The sequence below is a fragment of the Geospiza fortis genome, unplaced genomic scaffold (genome assembly GCF_000277835.1).
Source record: "Geospiza fortis unplaced genomic scaffold, GeoFor_1.0 scaffold45, whole genome shotgun sequence".
In the NCBI taxonomy this organism is placed as follows: domain Eukaryota; kingdom Metazoa; phylum Chordata; class Aves; order Passeriformes; family Thraupidae; genus Geospiza; species Geospiza fortis.
In genome coordinates this window covers 4,201,490-4,221,995 of record NW_005054327.1, presented here as the reverse complement: position 1 = coordinate 4,221,995, position 20,506 = coordinate 4,201,490, and the positions used below count along the sequence as shown (strand labels likewise).

At 38.8% G+C, this 20,506-nt stretch overlaps 1 protein-coding gene across 1 annotated transcript in view; it reads right to left on the bottom strand.

Annotated features, from left to right (window-relative positions):
- TBC1D4 (TBC1 domain family member 4) overlaps positions 1–20,506 on the bottom strand; it is a 111,277-nt gene that overhangs the window by 21,656 nt on the left and 69,115 nt on the right. Inside the window, 10 exon segments of the mRNA XM_014307050.2 lie at positions 2,838–2,987; positions 4,295–4,325; positions 4,831–5,038; positions 6,002–6,076; positions 9,566–9,685; positions 10,378–10,488; positions 11,274–11,365; positions 13,122–13,254; positions 15,776–15,880; positions 19,227–19,316. Of these exon segments, the coding sequence (XP_014162525.2) occupies positions 2,838–2,987; positions 4,295–4,325; positions 4,831–5,038; positions 6,002–6,076; positions 9,566–9,685; positions 10,378–10,488; positions 11,274–11,365; positions 13,122–13,254; positions 15,776–15,880; positions 19,227–19,316 (1,115 nt within the window).

The window sequence follows — 20,506 nt, the reverse complement described above, 5'->3', positions numbered from 1 at the left end:
AAAAATTGGTCAGATTACAAATATTGTCATTGCTTGGTTTTAATTATCTAAATCTCTTCCCAGAACTGTTCTTTAAAATGCTCCCTAAGACTGATATTTAAAAAACCACAATGTTACCCCCCCAATTTCTTGTGAATTCTTTACATAATACTTACCTGAATTATTTTGCACTTGAGTCCGTGAAAGCCAAATGACTTGTGAATAAATACTGTTGTTGCTCATGCCAAGACTTGTATTTTTCCCATTTTTGCTTTCATTTCAATGTCTCTTATTGATTGCTCTAAGTAGCAACTGAATAAATGCAACCTACTTTACAATTTGGAGGCTGAGATGGTACAAAATCCCCCAGATCAAGTACAGAATTCAACTTCCCAGCACCTAAGCTGGCAGAAACCTATACGTAAGACTACTACATGAAGCATTCCTCCCATCTGGGAAGAAGAAAAACCAGTTTCTATCAGTTTACACCCCTCTATTGGTTCTCAGTCCTGTCATATATTTTTATTCTGAATAATTACTTTCTGCTATTTTATTTAAAGAATTTTCTCAAGTATTTTACTTCTTTCACGAGACACAAAGCTGTTTTAAAAAAAGGAATTTGTTCAAATTCAGCTTATTCTTGCACAGCAACACAATGAACAGAGAAATTGTGGGCTAGTCAAACCTACACTGAAGATTGTTCCATTTTTTAAAATGCTGCTTTTCTGTTTACATAATAAAGTCTTGTTTACCTTTATGTTGACCAGATATTTTTTTAATCCTTATCTGCAATTCTGTTCAATGCTGCACAACACACTTGTCAAAAGTCAAGATTATGTGGAGACCATTTCCATCCCAGCCCTCCCTCCAGAGAAATATATTGACAATGCTATAAAAACATTCTGAAGGCTGAAACATTCTGAAAATATTCATTTTGGCATCAACATAAATATTATATTGATGCCAAAATTCACTATACTGTTCATTTCTTAAAGAAAGGAACTGTATGGGGCGACTGTAACTAAATGATCTCTATGGTCCCTTCTAACCCAAATCATTCTGTGATTGAATAAAAAAACCCCCAAAAAATTAAAACAAACAAAGAAAAAAATCCCATGCCATTCTATAACATACTCTTTGCATAAGCCCATCTGACTGCTACAGTTCAAAAATCTTTCTAAAATGAATTCCAACTGAAACCGTCTCTGCTCTTGCACATTGAAGTTTGCCAGAACACCAAGAAATGCTGCCTGCTGCATCATGTGTAATCTCAAAGCTATATGATAAAGAAGAGAGACTCTACAGAATTTTTGTCCTGTGCAATAGGAATTCCACACATCATGAATGCACAGTGACCAGGATTATTCTGGAAAATGCACTGAAGTTTTAATTAAGGTTCCTAACAGTCAAACAGCTTATAGTCTGCAGATTGCAAAGCACTGACACACTGTGCTAAATTCCAACCCATCATAGACTCACTCACATGAGAATGCCAAAAACACCTCACACTGATCTTATTGGGATAGATGGTGGTCCTCTCTGAGAAGAAGAGCCAAAGAAAAAATCCCCAACGAATCAAAGAAGAAATCCACAAAAAAAGACACACTGTAAAAAATAAGAACTTCCTCTCATTCCTAAACCTGATGGCATAACATACATTTGCAAGTTTTGGCCACTGTCAGTTGGACATTATTTTTCATTCTCTGTTAGCCAGCTGAAGTGATGGATTACCTCAGTGACCCTTATCACATCAGTATTATTCACTCAGCACTTCTTTCTGACTTTATCTGCTGCATTCCTTTCACAAACCCAACTAGATGCTACCAGTGTACTCTTGCTATTGCCATTTCCTCACCATGACAGCTCAGGCCCACTTGCTCCCAGAAAGACCTGTAGCTACTGAGATCCCACTTTCACAAGAGTCCCCATACAAATTAAAGATCAAATGGTATCAGAAATGTGTATACTTTAAAACCTTAGTAGAAACACAGTGGTCTTCTAGGAATTACCCCTTGAAGATCTCCCCACCCCAAGAGTTCAAAACTCCACTATAATGAAACACAGCACATTGAACTGCCTGCATAACCAATGCCAAAAGCAGTATCTCAGAAATTTCAGTTTGGCATTAAAATATAGTTTTCATACAATACTCAATCCTTCATTCCCCAAACCCAGAAGGCTGGGTTTAATGTTGTCCATTGCCTCCACAAACTGAGTTGGGCATTGGATCAGTTTGGACCAACTCTAATATCTAAAGGGAACACAGAAACAAAGCTGGACCGGAACTACCCAAATTAGAGGTAGTCTGTAAGAGATGGGTTTGAGGAGTTTTTTGTCTCTTTTCATACCTTTGCTTCTTCCCAAATCCTCTTCAGCTGGAAGTTATTTGTTAATTCTCTCTAAACATCTCACAGTTAGTATCACCCAGTTAACTTGGTGTTTCCCCTTCCTCATGCACAGGCATCCCACATTAGTACTGTACACTCTTCACACTGCTCTTTTCTTATTTTCACATGCCAGTGATCATGGCAACACATGCTGGTTTGCATTCAGCAGAGAAAGCATTAAATTGGCATAACACTCCTAAAATCCATTGCATTTCATGTGACAAACCAATGCAGCAGATTTGCAACACTGCAACAGAAACAGGTGACAGCTACTTGATGTCAGCACAGAAGCCTCAAGTTTTAACAGGCTTTTTGATCCAAAAGCCTGTTTGCCCATTTGCATCAAGGGAGTCTGTTAGAAATGCAGGAGCACAAGGCAGAGTGGGAGAGATGCCATGTGCTGCATTCCACTGGGAATCCTGCTGTTAAGCTAGTGGCACTGGAGAACTAGGCAGGAGACAACGCTCTCACCTCTTGGAGAGGTCACTTTCTGAGTGCTGGAGCAACCTTCCTGAGCCCTGGTAAAAGGTTTTCAGGAAAGAAGGGGCAGAGAGAGAGGAGGGGAGACCAGGTGACGCAGATTCACTCTCACTGAGAGCGCGCCGAAGCCCAACCACAGGACTGTGCAGGCAACAAGAGAACACAGCAAATGGGTCAGCATGGATTCAGATACAGCAACAAAACCACCAGATTAGAGACACTGGCCAAATACCTCATCTGGGCTTACATTAACTTGGTTTCCCAGAAGATAAAATGTACCACCATGTGCATTCCTGGGCAGGCTCCCTGGGGATATTGATTTTGCTGATAGAACTGATTTCTATTAAAAAACTTTTCGGTGACATTGCAGAACAGGGAGACCACCTTATTTCTTTAGCTTTATGTATTCCCAAAGCATATTAAAAAAAAATCTTAAACATTCAGAAAAATATCCTTAGAAACCTTCTTCCAATAATATAAATCGCATAGTTTCGTCCCCTTCAGTTTTCTTTTACTTTTGTAAACAACACATTAGGAAGTAGAGATTATGTAAATGTAGTCCTTCTGGATAAATTTTTGTAAAGTAATTAAATTAAGAAAGGTAGTCCTGCTACACAGTTAAACATTACTTAGTAGCAGTGACAAGTATTGGAGGGGACATAAAAATTAATTCAGTTTCTTTTGCTGAACATTTATGACTAATCCACAAAAGGAAAGAATGAAAAATCCCAGCCTAGAACCACACTGCTACAAACTGTTTTGACTAAAAATCTGCTGATGCCACTTAATCAGAGACTCCTTACAAGTTATTACAAAGTAACACAGTCAGCAAGTCCTTCACTTTGAACTGTCAGGGTTTCCTGTTTGCATACAACACGGTCAGTGGGAAAAAAAGTTTATCTCAGTAAAAAACACATTATTTACCTCTCTAGAAACACAGTGTAACAAAGGCTACTTTCTTACCCTTCACTCCCTTCCATTCTCTTAAAACAGAATAAAATTTGTTGCCCTTCTCTACTAGCTGGTGTAGCACTCACACTGATATTTTAATGTAGACATCAAATAGGTGACAAATTACTATTTAAAGCCATTTTTAGAAAGAGCCCACAAACAACAGAATTACAGCCAAGCACTGAAACAGAAAACAGGCTAGAGAATGTGATCCTCCAACAGCAAAAAGTTCAGCTCATCTGGACCTGAGTTTTGTAAAGGGGTTGGAGTTTGTATAGTCACTTACTGCAGGCAGCCAGCCTGGAGGAGAAAAAGAAGGGACAACCAAAGAGGCCCACAATGAACTGTGGGGACACCTTCTGCTGAATGAAGGAACTCCTGAAGGAACAGTGTTCCATATATTAATAGCTGGAGAGTCTCCAAAAAAGGAAGCAGAAAGAAGCTACAGAGGGAAGCTACAGAGGGAAGCTCTGGAGAAAGGCCAATAGGGAAATCACATGCCTGAGAGCTCAGTGGATGTGCTTAATCCTTGTGTCCTTTTGCAAGACTCCTCACCAGTTTTAATGCTGGACATACTCTCTGTGAGACTTGACTAACACAGCTACAGACATTTGAAGCTGTTAGTGCCTTTTTCATCCTGGCATCAAAGTTTCAGGCTGCCATCTCTGCCACTTAAAGCATTGAGAGCCTGTTTTCCAAAAGGTCTGACTAACAAGACTGCCAAAAAGGCTCAAATAAATAAATAAACAGATTGGTGCGGGCATCTGGCCGAATCATCAATTTGATGGATTGATGCCTCCCCCGAACCACTAATTCAGGGACTATGAAGTTACAGCAAAGTACCAAACTACTCAGAGGCAGAGAAGACAGGCTGAAAATAAATAAATAAATGAACAAACCAACCCTGGAGAAGTGCAGAAACCCACCTGAACTAAGCTCCTCTTGTACTTTGCCAAAAGCAGGGCTGCTGCAGCCTGCCCAGGGCGGGCAGGGGGCCGCGGGCGGGTGGCACAGTGTGCCCTGGCTCACTCACTCACCTGGTGTGCCCTGGCTCACTGGCTCACTCACCTGCCGTTCTGGAAGGTGATCCTGCGTCGGGCGCTGCTGGGCGGGTGGCTGAAGGTGTGCGCGCGTCTCCTGAACTGGGGCAAGTCCGAGCCTTCCTCGGGAAATGTCTGCCAGGCCGAGGACACGGGGGACGCTGGAGGAGTCGCTGGCGGGGAATCGCCCGGAGAAGTGTCCTGAAAGGAAGTGCTGGCGGAGTAAGGCCTGAGGTTCTGTGCCCTGTGAGAGCTCTCACTTAACCCACAGGCAGCCAACAGCAGGGCACCAAAGCCTCTCCCCCTTCTGGGTCATGGCCTATTGTATGCTAATTATCACCCAAAGCAGACATCCTCTGAGAGTTCACTCCAAACCAGCAGCGTCTTTCTTCCAAAAAGTGAAAGCGGAGAGAGGAGTACAACCGTATATGCAGCACAAACAACATACTAACTACTCCAGGCATCCTCTCACAGGCACAGGCATTCCAGCTACCAGACTTCTGTCTCTTTCAGGAAAACACAGGAATGGAAAAGGCTAGGGAAACGGCTTTTAGCTAGTTTCCTCGACATATCGCGAGCATACTTCCTGTACCGTCACAGCGACATCCTGGAAGAGAGACTGTTATTACACAGCCAGTATGAGTAACTGTAGCAGGAAAACCAAAACAGAATCTTCACCTCCTGGGAACACCAGCAACCAACCCTCATGTGAGGTAAAACTTTAAAAACAGGAAATAAAAAGAAAGTGAACAGAGTTCCGCCCTCTTGCTACCATACAGCATCCCCAACAGCTGGGCTTAGGTCAAAAATTCTTACTTCCCTAAAGCAAATATTACTTACAGAAAGGATTCTTCACCTTCAGAGCACTTCCTTTTGCTGAGACATGACCTTACTTAATTACTTCACTAAAACAAGGCAGAAACCAGAAATTCCTTGCTTTTTGTAAAAGCAAGGGAAGTGTAGGAAAAAAGGACTGGCAATCAGATTAAAGCTGAAGCTCCGAGTCAACATAAACCCCAGCTTTCTTACACCCTCTGCCTCCCAGTGGAAACATCTTTGAGTAAGTTGATGTGCTTTGTTCTACTTCCTTCAAATGAAAGCAGAGTGCTGTATTTACGCTGCACTGAGAGCTGGGTACGAGTCTGAGCTCAGCTCCTTACGTACTCTGTCAGGGGCCAGGCTGCTGCAGCGCTCAAAGCTGTCCACGCTTCCCAGGCGGCCTCGCATCCTGTTGGCTCCCTGCAAGAAAAAAGGCAAGAAAGTTAATCTGGTCTTCTTCCTCTTTTTCTGAAGGTTAGGCAAAGGTGGCAACACCTGAACAGGTGAATACAGGACAGCTCAGGCATGTGACATGTCTGACATAAGACCAAAGATCATGGGTCAAGCACTGGACTTGACAAGGAAGTGACATCTTTAGCTGGCCAAACTGCATCTTCTCCCACATTGCTCCCAGGAGTTTTAACCTTGCACTCCATTGTTTGAGGCAAATGAGTATTTCCTGAGACTTCTGAGGCAAAAAAGCTAAGTTGGCTTAAACAGCTAAGTTCAAAAAGCTCCAGATTTCAGTACTGTGAAGCACTGCTCCTGATGGATGCCTCTGACACACTACAGCCCCATGAGATACAGTTTATCAATATCTAAACATTTCAGACAAATTAAGCCCACCCAGGCAAAAGGAGTAAAAGTACTAAAACTAGGGAGAAATGCTAGAAATGCTCTCTTGGCAGAAAATCTAGCCAAATAGCACCAGACATGACAAGACTTTTCATTTATAATGCAGATAAACTTGATGCAAATTTGCTAGAAATTTATGCTCAAGGATCTTTGCTGAACAGTCCTTTAGTTTCACAAGAAAAGGCAATAGATCCACAACACTTTTGACTAGCTTTCACTCCTAATGTTAACTCCCTGGTTATGTTTACTGTAGGACACTTCTGACTGCTGAAGCAAGCTGCTTTCAGTACTTAATCAGGAGAAAAATAGCCTAGGTTTTAGGAAAATTATAGACAGAGCTCCTCTTGGTATGCTTGCAGCTCCAGGGGAAGTTTTGTCAACATCACCAGAATTTATTTAGCCTACTTTTTCCTAAGTAAGAGTTATTTTCAAGACTTAGAGTGCCCTTTAAGTACATTATCCCGCTTAGGTGCATTACCAATAAATACTCTGCCGGAAGCATCTCTTCACTGAATCTCCCAAAAAAACAAGAGCAAAGTGTAAGTTGGAAGTTTCTCACTACCTTTGAAAATGCACACTTTTGGCACTTTAAGGAGGACTTTTTGGTTAAGAAAGAACAACAACAGATGAGGTTAGTGCAGCATGGAGTGGATGAAATCTGTTCAAGAGGTCAAAGAAAGGTTATATTTGTTTCTCTGAGGTACCTCATTAAGAAGCCTGTTTTTGGTTCAAACCTCACAAAAACAAGATCAGTCCAGCAAAACAAACAAGTGAAGAAGTGACATTCCTCTGGGACTAGGTGAAACCAGGGCACAGAAACCAGCAAGTTTCCTAAGGCAAGTAGTGAGTGGCTTAAAATATCACTTGATGCTATTTACCTAGCTAAGAACCCATCCACTTAAATTGTTTGTAGTTACTGGTTACTACATACCTCTTTCTTTCTAATTTTTATAAGACTGAGGCTAAGACTCTCCCCAACTTATACTGATTTCTAACTTTTATTTAAAAATTTTATCTATAAAAAGATGCTGAATGCCACTTTAAAAAAATTAATTTAAATTCTTTCTTGGTCTCTCTGTTACTAAATCTACTTTTAAATAAAGATGGCAACTTATGCATAATTAGGTATATTGAATCAACACCATCTGCACCTGGCTTAAGGAGGGGAAAACCCACTACACCAATAGGTATTTAGTCCTTTAATATCTTTAAGAATTAACCATGATCTGTGAGGCTTGCTGTAATAGCCTGATGAAGAATAAGAACTACTGAAACAGTCATTGTGTATCACATGTATGCACATAACACACAGCACATCTGCACACAGACACTTGTATGTACCTGCTTTAAACAAATAATTAGTGGTTGAGCTGCAATCCAAGTAATTTTTCTTGGTCTTGTATTGTGTAACCTTTAGGTGGATCTGCAAGGATGAACACCTATGTGTATCATGACTCACTACAACATACTGCTGTTCCTGACCTATTGTACTCTCAAGGTAAAGATGAGAGGACCTTTCTCACAATCACAAATCCACTTCATAAACAGCAAACTTGAAATGGCCCTAGTTCAGATTCTCTTGAATTCAATCATGGGCTGTGGTAGAGCCTTATACTATAATATGCAGCATGTCTCAGTGGCCCTGGTGAGGAGAAACATACCATACCAAACACCCCCTAACATCTATTTATATGAAATTTCCCTTCAGAGATTTTTCAATTTAAGCAGTGTATTTCATCCAAATGACTTTTCCTTGACATGACTGGAGTGTCAGCATGCCTGTAAAAGTTTTATTTCAGTGATGACTTCTTTCACAGTCACCACAGGGTTAGTGACCCACCGCTAGAGTTAGATCACTTGCCAGTCACATGTCCCTTAGATGTGGAAAAGAAACCAGACACATCAAAGGCACAACTGTAGCTGCCACCATTTGATGATATTCCAAACTGCTGAAATTACCCAAATTTTCTGACTGCCATCACTCTTTTGCTCTCTTTCACATACAGTTACCTTTCTCTCTCTCCATATTCAGACCAAGTTTCTAGTTTGTAAAATCTGCTACAGAAGAGAGGTCAAATTTGACCAGGGGAGTGTAATGCTGGTTTTAGTCCTAGATCAAATTGACACCTACCTGTAAGTTCTAAGGATACACTCTAGCTAAGAGTATTCTGTTTCCTTTACAGGGAACATCCCACATGGCATCCTACATTTGTAGGTTATTTTATGACATGTCCATGTAAACTGCAGGACAAGGGCAATTTAGTGCTTTTGAAGTTATTAGTAGAAGGAACTTAAAGTCACTGGTCCAAATTATCCTGTACTCAGCTCATCACATTTCCTCTGTAATGACACACAGGCACACAGCCTTGTTCAGGTACTTCTCTATATGCCTCTTCTCTGACTCACCCTTCTGAGCACAGGACACTAAGCAAAATTTGCCATTCAGACTTCTTTACCAAAAGATTACTTAAAGTAAGGGAGTCTCAGTGATTAGCTGTAACTTCACATCATATCTGGCTAGGAACATTAAAATGAATATCAACTCACTTTTTAAGACTTTGGGGTTTTTTTCCCCCTGCAAGAAGAACTTTGTTACTAGTTTCTAAAGATTCTTAGGGCCTAACATGAGCAATTTTAGCTATGAGCTGGAAGGTATTGCTTCTCTGAATAGAGAGATTTCCCATATATGCAGGCACATTTATTTACACTTTGCAAAACCAATAACATGTCTCATTATGGGACCATGCAACCATCCCGACTGAATTCTATCCTGAAGCAACATATGCAACAATACTCAGTTAGCTCACTTGCCACCTACAATGAATGTTCATTATTCAGAAATTTGTCCTTTTTTCCCCTCAATATGTGTGGCCTTACAGTAAACTTTCTTAAAGTTAAATCACAATCAACCCAGCTGTAAGTCTCAGATTTCACAATAGGGATATTGCTTCATTAAGCATTTATCATATTGAGGACAAAACAAAGAAAAATCTGATAGGTTGCTGCTGTCAAGGATATCTGGGACAGCTGATGATAATGAGTTGTTAAACTTACCCTTGAGAAGATATTTTCCAGAGAGCTAGTCAAGGATTTCTTTGCCTTGTTTTTCAGAATGTCAAGTTTAAACCGGCCACCACTGGTGTTGCTTTCTGGAATCGCACTGTTAGAAATGACCTGTTGAAATGAGCAAGGACACCATTCAGCTTTGGCAACTCTTTTTTTTAATTGTGAAGACTATTTCCAAAGACTAGAGCTGAACCAGGTTACATAAGAAACAAAATACCCTTGGCCTTATTAAAAAAACCACCACAAACATACTACCCTCCTTCCAAAAAGAAAAACCCCAAACGAAAAATCAAAACAGTCTCCCAAAAAAACAAACAAACCCACAGTTAAAGGCACATTCCATCTGAAGGACTATATTTTAAAAGCATATCAATTTAACAACATTTTTGCCCATTCCCTTTGCAAGATAAATTCATAGTTTAAACTAAAACCAATGCTGTCTTCATTCCTATTCTTCCTAGACATTATTGCTTGGGCATGCAGATCAAAGGGGAAAGAAAAAGAAGAGTTATCCTCACACTATAAGGAAATACAGACATAAAATTAATCGGTTATCTTTCTTCCTGTAGTGTCTCCTCAACCTGTAAAACTCAGGCAAGTCACTATAAATTAAATCAGATTTTTTTCCTGTATAGCCCTTTCTTAATTATAATACCCAGCTTCAGGTACTCCTGAAGAAATTGAGCAGTGGTCTTACAAGTAATTAAAACAGCATATTAATAGTCTGGGAAGGAGAAGAGGAATAATAAAAAATATTAAAGTAATAATAAATAATATTAAATAACAAAACCAAGCTTTACCGATGGTGCTTCACCAATGTGGATGTGCGTTTTCTGCTTAGTCTCACAGAGCTGACGGAGATGTAAGATCACAAGTTCATTTTCTTCCTGGTCATTTTCAGGCTTCATTTTCTGTCAGTAACAGCAAAGAAAGGAGATTGTCTTTCAAGTCATGATTTGCTTATTTTTCCTTCCTACGTTGGTATTCCTTGAAATTAATATACTGATACACCAAACACCAGAATGCACTGTTATTATGTCAAATTGCAATTTTGTCTGTATGCCTTCACATTCCTGGGCAAGATAGAACAAAAACTGAAAAATATTGCAGGCTGTATAGAGAAGGGAGCCTTACACCCATATATTTTGTTTTCTAAGCCTGTTACTATACAGCCCACTAAGTGGCATAAGGAAAACAAGCCACTCTATTCTTCAGGAATCCAGAGAGGAGCACAAGCACATTTAGCCTTTGGAAGCCTAAATCATTGCATACTTCATCCATTATAGTACGTCAGCTTACATCAGAATGTTGTGCCAAAATAAGTCAAAAAAGACAAATTCTGAAAATGCCAGACATGTTCCTGATACCTGCATGTCCCTCGTGCTCTCAAGCCTACTCCCACATCATTTTCAAGCAGGGAATCTTGTTTACAGGTGAAAAACTAAGCTCAGAACAAAAAACAGTCTACATAAGAACACAGAGTATCTCAGCAAATTTGGGAAACAGAACTTTTCCAACAGATGTGTATCACACATGAGTTTAAATTGGAGAATGCTATTTCAGTATGATTTTTGGTGGAAAAATAATAAATTCTAGATCAACTACACAACAAACCAAATAAATCAAAAGCAAAAATATCTAGTCCATTTAACCACAGTGTTTTTCAAATCAGGAAGAACAGCTTTTAAGGTACTACCTGAACACGTTCAAAAATGTCTGCTTGCTCATTGTCAGTCAGCAATGACAGATGTCTCTGAATTACAAGTTTGGCTCTTGGTGGATAGAGTCCTAGGAAAAGAACGGACCATTAAAGATTCTCAAATGAACTCTCAAAACACTTTTTGAGCAAAATGACAGTAGAAGATATAAACCTGCCTTTGAGTTTATACAAGTTAGATGTACGACAATTGTATATCCAACTTATATATTATATAAAATAATTGAGGTTTTGCTAAACCACATGGCTTCATCTCCTTTCTTTAGCAGCAAAAATATAACCAGCAACAGCTAGGTGGCTGGCTCCTGTGTAAAAGGTTGTGCTTCCCACTCCACCAATGGCTTCTGTCCTAATGCCAAGAGATCACTGACAGCTGGAAGCCTGACAACTGTATGGGAGAAGAGGAGGAAAGGAACAGATCAAGGTTATAACAGGAGAGATAATCAATACATAGGATACTTGGAAGTTTTCAGATGATTTTAACTGAAAAATTAAGAATAAGGAAAAAATTAGGAATAAAGGAAAGAATTTCTGGTATTCAACAAAGTGCACATTTTGTCACACAGGTACTTCTAGGAAGCAACAAAAAATGTGAGTGAAAACAAACCCCTTGAACCAGATGAAGATTTTTTTCCATCCAAGGTAGGTATCATTCACAGAAAATTGCAATCAGAACAAATAAAATATTTTTTCAAAATAATGCAGTTTTAGGTTTTATTTTGCTAAACTTCTAAACTCAAAACAGATGGATAAAAAAAAGAGACATTAAAATAAGTTTTTCAGTCACTAAGTAGAAAGTTTATGAAACTACTACTATTACAGTACTCTAGTTGTTGCCCCAAGAGAAGATTTTATTTTGATACTGGGTACTTTTCAAATTACTTACACCGCTTTATACAGCAGCCTCTGTAGTTTATCATTTACAGAAAACCTTCCCAGCTTAGCCTTACCACTTCTGAATACCTGTTGTTACACCCAGAAACTATAAGTCACAGACTAGGAAAATTTCACCCCACTAAGATTTTACACTTGACTTTTCATCCACCAGAGGGAAGCAAGTGGCAGCAGTGACTTTCAATGAATGGGAGAACTGTAAATATCGAGCACCACCATAACCACATCAGAAAATACACGACTATTTGCTTTTTATAACATACTTACTTTTTGTTTTTGCACACAATGCTTTGCAAGGACACCTAGCAGAATGATTATAAAAACAGGATCCTAACTTTTTATTTTAAAAATTCTATCTTGTAAGACTTTTTGCATGTGTTCTAGCATACTTCACTTCCAGAGACATTACAAAAGTTTGTCTACTCCTATCTGAATGTAGGGTGTTGTCTTAATTTTCTTGATTAGGTATTAATCTCCTAACTTAATAATTTATTATCCTATAATATAGCTCGATCTTGAAGTGTGTGAGGGAATAAATATAAAGAAGGAAAAAATAACCCCACACAGGAAAGAAGGAACACACAGGAAAGAAAGATCCTTTTTGATCATGATTGTCTTTTCATGAGTCATTTTGAAAGCATGCAACTTGAGGGAAAAAAAAAACAAAAACCCAAACAAATGGAAGGTCAACTGGTGGGTTTTGCTGCTCTGCTTAAGAAAGGTATGATGATGAAAGGGTATGTATTTATAGCCGAAGCAACTCTATATTCTGCTGCAGTATCATTACTGCTAACTCTCCACCTAAATACAGAGAATGCAAAGTGACAGTAAGAATTGCATACTGGGATATTTCTACCTCTGCTCTTACATTGTCTAAGTTATTCCTCCAGAAAAATCAGCAAACCACAATTAGAAGATAAACTCAGCTGCTACCTTCAATTCTTTCACAGAGTTTGTGCAATGAATGCATAGGGCAGGCCTCACACAGTTTGATCTGTGTCTTGGCATTTTGCAGGGCTGCAGCAGTGCTGAAGGCTTGCTTCAGGGTCAGCATTACCTCATCAACCTATATGGGAAGGAGGGAAAAGAGTATATAAACAAAAATACACGCCATATACACAAAATTAGATTTATAAACCACATCTCAGACAAGTGCTATACAATTAAAGGAAAAGTCAAAACCATACAAATTGCTGTTTTTTAAAGAGATCAAGGTTGACTTCCCAGCTTTCTGCCTTTTTTGTAGATGATCACCATCTTTTTAAGGTCTGCCAGACAGTGTAATTTTGATGTCTAACTGCAACTACTCAAGCTTGCTGGGAAAGCATCCACTATTTTTTGAAACTATAAGTGAGAATTTTTGGCTTGAATATATGCTGGGTAAATAAAAAGCATTGATTTCTTTAGCTTCAAGCCTCTCCTGTAAATTGCACATGTTCCCTCTTAACCTCTGTCATCCTACCACTAAACCATTTTAGCAGCAACCCCCACAGACCCATCCCTGCTGCCAGACAGGAGCTTGCCACAGCAGTTCCCTTTTCTGCTGGATCCCAGAGTGCCTACCAGCTTCATCACAATCACTACACAGCCTTAGGCACTGCTGGCCTGCCCTTCAGGCTGCCCTGATCCTTCCTCTGCTGCTCCCACCAACACAGCAGCGCTGCTATGTTCCCACACACCAGCACTAGAAAAGCTCAGCTTGTATCTAACAAGGGTTGAGCTCACAGCATTTCTCCACATTCATTCAAAATGCTCCCAGACCTGGCACACAAAGCACTTGGAGCTCCCCCCTCTGTATTTCAGGGGAATACAGTGCTTATTAAAAGCTGTTTGCTCAGTCTCAGCATTAGCAAGGAAAGAGGGAGACAGCAGCTTGAGAGCAATTTTGGGAATAAAATCAATATTCTACTTCAGAATCAGGTCCTCATTCTGCTTGTTACTTTGTTTTATGTGCAGGAAGAATAAAGCTGAAATGTTGGAGACCAAAACCACGCAGTTTAACATTAAAAACATACAGACTTTTTTGAGGGTCTGTCACTCGGGGGAGAAAAACATAAAAAAGTAGAAAGGAACCTGAACATAGAAATTTGAACTAGTTTGTGTCCCAATATGTGTAGTTGCTTTAAACCTCATGGTTTTAAGCATTACCAATAATTTCTGTGTGCTTTCTCTTCTTATCAATAAAGCAGAACATTGAGCAGTGCATGTCCATCTTGCAACATGGACTGGTACATTTTTTAAGTTGGCTACAATCCCTCTCCAATGCAAGATCTACAGAACAGTGCTAAGCATATGGATTTCTGACTATCCTAAAATCATAAGAACTATAGCACAAACTGTAAGTAGGCTTAGAGCAAATATACATAAGCCTCCAAGCACAGCCTGCCTGGCAGTGGAGAACCTGGAAAAGTCTGCCCTGCCACAGTCCAACTGCCACCAGGGTCCCTCTGAGTGATTGCATCCAAAAGTAGCTCAGGAATGGTTATTTCATATTGCAGTGTGTGCACACAAACAAATCAGTACTAGAATAAGCAAAGAGGTTCATAAAACCATGGGGGTTTTATACACCACTTAAGCCTTTGAATTATACATGGTCAGATTTATCAATAGGTCAGATATAACATTTTCTGTTATTACAATGATAAAGCTGATCTCATAGCAAGCTCCCATTCTGACAAAAATGCTGTCATGGTACATCTAGAGCTGTTAGCTGTTTGAAGTTTTATTGATGCAAATCTATTCACTCTCAAACTAGGAGATTGAATGGATTAACAAATTACATTTTCAGCTAGCTAAAAAAGTGATTTTTAAGTTTATCTGAGAAAGAGTTAGCAGCTGTTACCAGCACCGTCAAACAAGCATGATTCAGAACAGGAAACAACTTCTTTTAAAGTGTCACAGTTTTAAAATAAAAATGGAGTAGTCAAAATTATTTCCTGTATGGATCTCTATTAAACTACCGGTTATCAGTAAAATCAGTGATATCTGGAACTTCAGTTAATTGATACATACTTTATACAATGTTCAATGTACTTTTTTATAGTTACATACATCCATGAATACTATGGTTTTCTTCTTCTGTCATCAGATGCTGTTATTTTCTTCTCCTGAGGAACAAAATGGACTACAGGAAAAAAGCTAGAGCCAGATCTAGGCTCAAGACACATGCAGGATCAGCCAGTAGTTTAAACCCTACCCCAAAGGGTATGTTTGGGTTTTATCATCAGCTTTGTTCCTGATTCAATACATGTCTTTACATGTTTAATGGGGAACCAAGTCTCTCAACAGTTAGAATTGGAAGAGTTACAATCAAATACAGAGCCCAAATATGCTCACAGTCACCCATATGGATTCATCTATTTGTTACTGATATCTGCACCAGCAGAGTAGCAGGATATGGCTGTGTATGAACAGAATGTTCACATTTCCTACTGCAAATTTGCATATGCACAGCTGACATCCTGCACCTGAGCAGATGTGAGCACTGGGGCTCAGCTGACACAGCAGAATGACAGAGACTCCTATTGTTCAGGAAACGCCTTGGAAATGCTCTGATGAAATGGTCAGGATCATCAATAAATACTCACCAGAGACTCACTTGCACACTGGAACACATAGCAAATATACTGGCTTAACCCACCTTCCACAGATTCTCGGCAAATAAAACCAAAGTGATCAACGTGTTTTATACCCTAAAAGAATTTTAAAACAGCATTAGTGGACTATTTTATAAACAAGTATAGTTTCCAAAAAATTGAATAACTATAAATGCATACCCCTAATGTTCTATTTTACAAGTAATTATTTTAAAACTGCTTTTTGTATTTAAGTTATGTAAAGATCTTTATATAATAAAAACCAAACTTATACAGCAATAAATCTGGAGCAGAATTTATACCATCAGCAAAACTGAATTTTCAGGGAAGCAAACTAAAGATGGCTGGGTTGGATTTGGAATTGCCTCCACAGTGAAAATTTGACTTCATAAGCCATGCTAAAACACAGGATTGGAGAAGTATCAGGGTAGCAGCAGACTCTTACTTACCTGTGTTAGGACTACACAAAGAAAAAACCCCAAAACCCAAAAAAACCAAACAAAAACAAAACAAAAAACCAAAACAAGCAAAAACCAAAACAAGCAAAAACCAAAACAAAACCAAAAAACCCCTCAAAAACCTAAAAAAACCCAACCAAACAAAAAAACACCCCAAAAACGAGAAAACAAGGGAATGAGTGGCAACCTACAGAATTCCAACCAAATTCTGAAATAAATTCTTTGAGACTGAGTCACATACTAGAAGTTTCAAGACTTACTACACATTACTACTGACACTTTTTTCCAAGATCTTAGTATAACAGCTTGACAGGGAACACTGCCTTGCTAAAAACAGCACTGAGAAGATCAAAGACAGCTGCTTCCTAAGAAGCACTATATTCCCAGTCTCAATTCATGGAACATGACTCACTATTGTTAAAGCTTTTGCCAATGTTTTTATCATCTGAGTATGGAAATAGTAGATTTTCTCCAAATGAAAGCCTAATTCCTCAAGTTCAAATACAACAAAAATCAGAACACGTTTGCTTGGATCCATCTCCAAAGAAAACACCTATATCATAAAAGAGAGGAGACGGCAAAGCAACTGCCTGTCACTACAGAAAACACTCTAGACAAAATTGGAAATCCAGTACGTGACAAACTGAACATATTGTCACTACACACTGTTGTTTTTAAAAACAAAATTCCAAAGTCACTTTTGTGCCACTTAAAAGTTAAGAGGTGCAGAGGGTTGCTAAGATGACACAAATGGCATTAGCCGAACCATAGTCCAACTAATCTTGACTTCATTTTCTTGTGACAGGTGAAGTCTTCAAAAGCATAAAACAAAAAAGGTCAGACATATACACATGTTGATCTACAGAACAGCAAAGTGTTGAGCTCTGTTTTGCAAGAAAACATAATTATTAAAGGTGGTTTGGTGAGATGCCAGTTCCCTCCTTACTGCCAGTGCCTGAACAAGTCTACTGCTGTCTTGACTTCTCAGTCTCCACAGGAGAACATTTGAGGGGGCAGACAGATGTGACACTTGCCCTACTGAAGCACAAATAGGACAGTATGTTCCTAAATCAACAGTACTTCCATCACATTTCTTTAAGACGGTGGCTTTAAGAGGTCATGACAACAGAGCCAAGTTTTCTGTTGCTCTGGGTTCCCTCAAGGGGAAGGCTCCAACAAAAAAACTTCTAAAGCTATTTGATATCTGAGTTTAGACTGCACATACAGAGATTTATCATCAATTATGTCTGCTGCTTGACAATTATAAGGAGTGTGGATAATTACATGAATGCAACAGCTCAACCATGCTTAAGCTATAGGATAAAAAATACCTTTATTAGACCAGACTAAGAGAATCCAGAATGCAAACTGGCAATGACATCTCCTTTTCACTGTTTGTGAAGTTTGGAAGGACAAATTTCCTAAGCCACAGTCCCACAATACATAGTAAATCACTGCCCTATAAATCTGTAACAGAGAAGCCCCGGGGCTAGCACCAAGTTCTTGAAGGAAGTACTGATTAGGCTTATGCAACCAATGCTTAGTCTTGAACAAATTAATATTTTATTTCCATTGAATACAGAGCCCCCTCGACTTCTCTAAAGTAACTGTTTCACATTAAAAAACAAACAAACAAACAAACAAACAAAACCAACAAAAAAACCTAAAAAACCCAAACAAAATCCTCAAAGTATTGTGACTGTCTCTTTGAGTTATTCATGAATGTAAAGTAACAGAAGATTTGCTCCAAATGAAAGTGAAGAGGTGGAATGAAGAACACCTCCATAGTCCAACACACAGAATTACCTAACACTATTTACTGTACAAAGTTATTTTCCTGAAGGAAAGCTGAGCCTTGAAGGTTTTCCATGGTCTTATTGGTCACCATACTTTAAAGTCAGCAGAACAAAGGTTGTCTCCGCTTAGGACTGTTTTGTTTGACTATTTTAAGTTTGTATATACAACCTAGGAGCCCAGTACCTAAAGTTGAAGTGTCACTTCAGTACACCCAAAAAGCAGGAGAAGATCCAAGTCATCTACAAATTCTGCTTTCCACACCTCTGCTTTAGGATCATTTTGATCTCTATTTATTATAAAGCTATTACCACATTGCTTGATTATATTGTCCCATTCTGTATTTGCATCAGCTTTTTTCCTCTACCAAAAAACAACACAAATCGTAGTTAAAATGTAGAGTCAATTTAAGGACCTGGACCTTTAGTTGGTAGCTCAAGACTCCACTTGAGTTACAAGTATTGCCTAATTCTTAATTTGTCTAAGCATTGGTAGCCCAGTCATGCAAGAGCAGACTGGTTATTAGCATGAAAATGAATGCACTTGGCGGTGAAATACAGGTTTAGAGAATGACAAAAGCATACTTTAACTAGAAAAATAAAGTTTAAGTGTTGTGATGGTGTGATGATGTGGCATAACAAATGAAGAGATGATAAAGTAAGACCTCAAACCAAAAAGTGTCATCAGTGCTGAACAAGAGCAAGATGGAAAGGTGAACATCTTAGCCTTGACATTTAACTTTACAAGAAATAATTACTTATTACATAGCTAGGTACACCTATCGCCATATTCTCCTGCAGAAATTATGCAGGTGAACTGCTGTTATTCTGAAGGGTTGGTTTGATGCTCTCCTCCTTTCATTCTGAAGGCTTTCAGGAACTTGTATGCTCAGAAACAAACAGTACACTCAGAGCATCCTAAATGGAGATTAAACTGCTTCCAAAAACATACTTAATACTCCCCCAAAGCAGAAATAGTCTATACTTTGTTTGCTAATGAGTGATTGAAGTTGCTGCTATTACACAGCTCAGACTGGTTATTTTGCACTCATATTTTCTGGACTTTTCTGGAAAAAGACTTCTACATTTCTTTTTTTCTCCTGCCTATAGACCAGCAAGGCAACACAGCTGAAGAATGAATAAACTCTTTTTCTCCTGATGATCTACACATTGCTTCTTATTAATGCTTACCTGAGAACATGAGGAGATATCTTTAAAATTCTTTTCAAACACAACAGATTTGGTATCTGGGCTGATGAGGTTAACTTCAAACCTTCCCACCTAAGGGAGAGAAAAATAAATCTAATTTATGACTGTCTCAGGGGTATAGCATTTACAGCAACAAAAAAGTCAGAATCTTGCCCTTTCTTGCTCACATAGAGTACCTTTTGGCACAACAGCTTACTCAGCAGAAACAAGGGTGCCAGGGTGCTGTAATTCTGCCCATGTTGAGTAAGAATATTTCAGAAAGCACAATACATTCAGCTGAATAACAAAAACTACTTGGAAAAACACAGCTTTTCTTCCCCTCCTCCACCTTTTTCCTTCAAGTTATTTCAGTCCAAAGATCACATGTTTGACAGACAATACTAAAACCTTTAGGAAACAATGTGGCTAAATTAAAAGCTGGGGGAAAAAATGGGAATTCTTGGTTTTTAAATTATACCATAGATTAGCTGAGAAACTAAGGTGATACTTTTTGGTTTGTAGTAATTCCAAATGAGAAGGAGTAGCTTCTGCAGCAAACTACCTTTTAGCTTTCCCAAACTGCTTCTCAAGCCCAAGGAATTTATTCTACAGACCTCAGATTTTTTCAGCTAAATCCAGTTCATTACTAGTGATAAGCTGTGGCTTTCTGCAGGGCAATGCATTCTCACTTTAGATAGCATTTCCCCAAGAGAATAAAAACAAGAATGATCCTTAAAACAAATGGAAAGACAAAATCCAGCCCACTGTTATTTTAAGGTCCAAAGATTTTTCCTTTTATGGGTCATCTCCTTTATGTGTCCTTCTGTTTTCTCAAAACAAGTTTCAAAGATGTGAAATGCACTTCAGGCAAGAGAAGAAATAAGCACTGGAGTCTGAAGGAAGAAGCCTTCAGTGCAGAGATGATTGAACACTCATCTGGTAAAGAGGAGACATTAATACAAATTATCAAAAAGCAAAAAGAGACAGGCTCAAACACAAGGCTGTGGAAGTCTCATGTGAAGTTTTTTCTTTTTAAGTGCACTAAAAAAAGAGGCTTTGTTTGTATGGTAGCCTTCATTGATTCTCTTTTTGAAAGAATATTCATGTTTTTCAGCTAGGTTCTAAATATCACCAACACAGACCATCCAGAACTACACATAAAATATTTATTTCACTAAAAACTCTGCTCCTTTAAGTGATTGCTCCATAAATAATTACTTTTTCTTAAAATTTGCCTGAGCTCATGAGTCGAGGTGAAAGTTCAGCTACTTGTGTTCCAACCA